At 54.4% G+C, this 1,373-nt stretch overlaps 1 protein-coding gene across 1 annotated transcript; it reads left to right on the forward strand.

Annotated features, from left to right (window-relative positions):
- Positions 1–583: 583 nt before the first annotated feature.
- Positions 584–1,299, forward strand: LOC104533497 (polyamine-modulated factor 1-like; the record flags this gene model as incomplete). The annotated part of the gene is made up of 2 exons (XM_010193143.1): positions 584–684; positions 1,104–1,299. Coding segments are annotated over 2 exons (297 nt in total), but the record flags the coding sequence as incomplete, so codon positions are not given.
- Positions 1,300–1,373: the final 74 nt, after the last annotated feature.

Here is a 1,373-nt window from a genome sequence, read left to right on the forward strand (position 1 = left end):
GTCAGCCGCTACAGCACGGCACTAAAAACCACGTCTAGGCTTTGAAATCCACAGAACCACAGAACGTGAGGGATTGGAAGGGACCTCCAAAGCTCATCCAGTCCAATCCCCCTGCCGGAGCAGGAACACCCAGATGAGGTTACACAGGAAGGCGTCCAGGCGGGTTTTGAATGTCTGCAGAGAAGGAGACTCCACAACCTCTCTGGGCAGCCTGGGCCAGGGCTCTGTCACCCTCACTGAGAAGAAGTTTCTTCTCCAATTGAAGTGGAACCTCCTGTGTTCCAGTTTGTGTCCGTTACCCCTTGTCCTATCATTGTTTGTCACCGAGAAGAGCCTGGCTCCATCCTCGTGACACTCACCCTTTAAATATTTCTAACCATGAATGAGGTCTCCCCTCAGTCTCCTCTTCTGCAAACTAAAGAGCCCCAGCTCCCCCAGCCGCTCCTCCAGGGATGGGGACTCGCGCCTGGTGGTTCCCAGGACGCAGCCTTCGTCCGGGGAAAAGTGAGCACTTGCGTGCAGAGCCAGCTGGGCCAGCTCGGTTTGGGTCCTGCTGAGTCCTTGTGGTGCCTTTCGTTGGCAGGAGGAGATCCAGGAGGTGATGGCTGAAGGGAACCTGGAGGTGCTCTTTAATTCGCTCGATAAGATCGTGGAGGAGGCCAAGGACCACAAGGAACCCGCGTGGTACGGATGGGTTTGGGTGTGGGGGGGGTTCCCACAGGGGAGGGCAGAAGTTGGGTCACGTTGACGTGTCCTGTAGGTCTTGTGTGGCAAGGGGATTTTTGAAACCTCGCTTAACAGCAACGTCATTGCCTCTAAAACCACCAAAACTAAGTTTAACCAAAACTGAGTTTAACCTGTGCTGCTGTGTTTCACATATTTACCCTTCCTCAGTGCGAGGAGGAGGTTGGTGCCACTGAGACCAGAGGGGAGGGAAACTCGGAATAATTTGGAATACTTCATAAAGCTGACGGGACGTTTTAGCCATTAGAGCTCACATCAACACTTCATCAACAACCCAGCACCCAATTAGGGGCTGTGATGCTAATTACCACGCAAGGTGGCCGCTTCTCTGGTCCCTTCACGTCCCAGTTTGTTCCTAGGCGCCCCAGTGGGATCCCGGAGGAGGACGTGCGTGGCGCCGTGGTGCCGTACCTCCTGAAGCACAGAGCCTACCTGCGGAAAGTCCTCGGGGAGAAGGAGGAGGAGAACAGGAAGGTGGCAGAGTCGGTGCTGGCGGGGAGGGACAGGATCACGGAGCTGCAGCAGCTGATCCAGGCTCGCAAACAGGCCTGGCAGGTAAAAATCATCATCATCAAATAGATATAAAGCCTCTTTTTTTGCAGGAACAAGCCCAGGTTCCAGTAGAAATT

This window comes from Mesitornis unicolor, unplaced genomic scaffold (genome assembly GCF_000695765.1).
Source record: "Mesitornis unicolor isolate BGI_N332 unplaced genomic scaffold, ASM69576v1 Scaffold46899, whole genome shotgun sequence".
NCBI lineage: Eukaryota > Metazoa > Chordata > Aves > Mesitornithiformes > Mesitornithidae > Mesitornis > Mesitornis unicolor.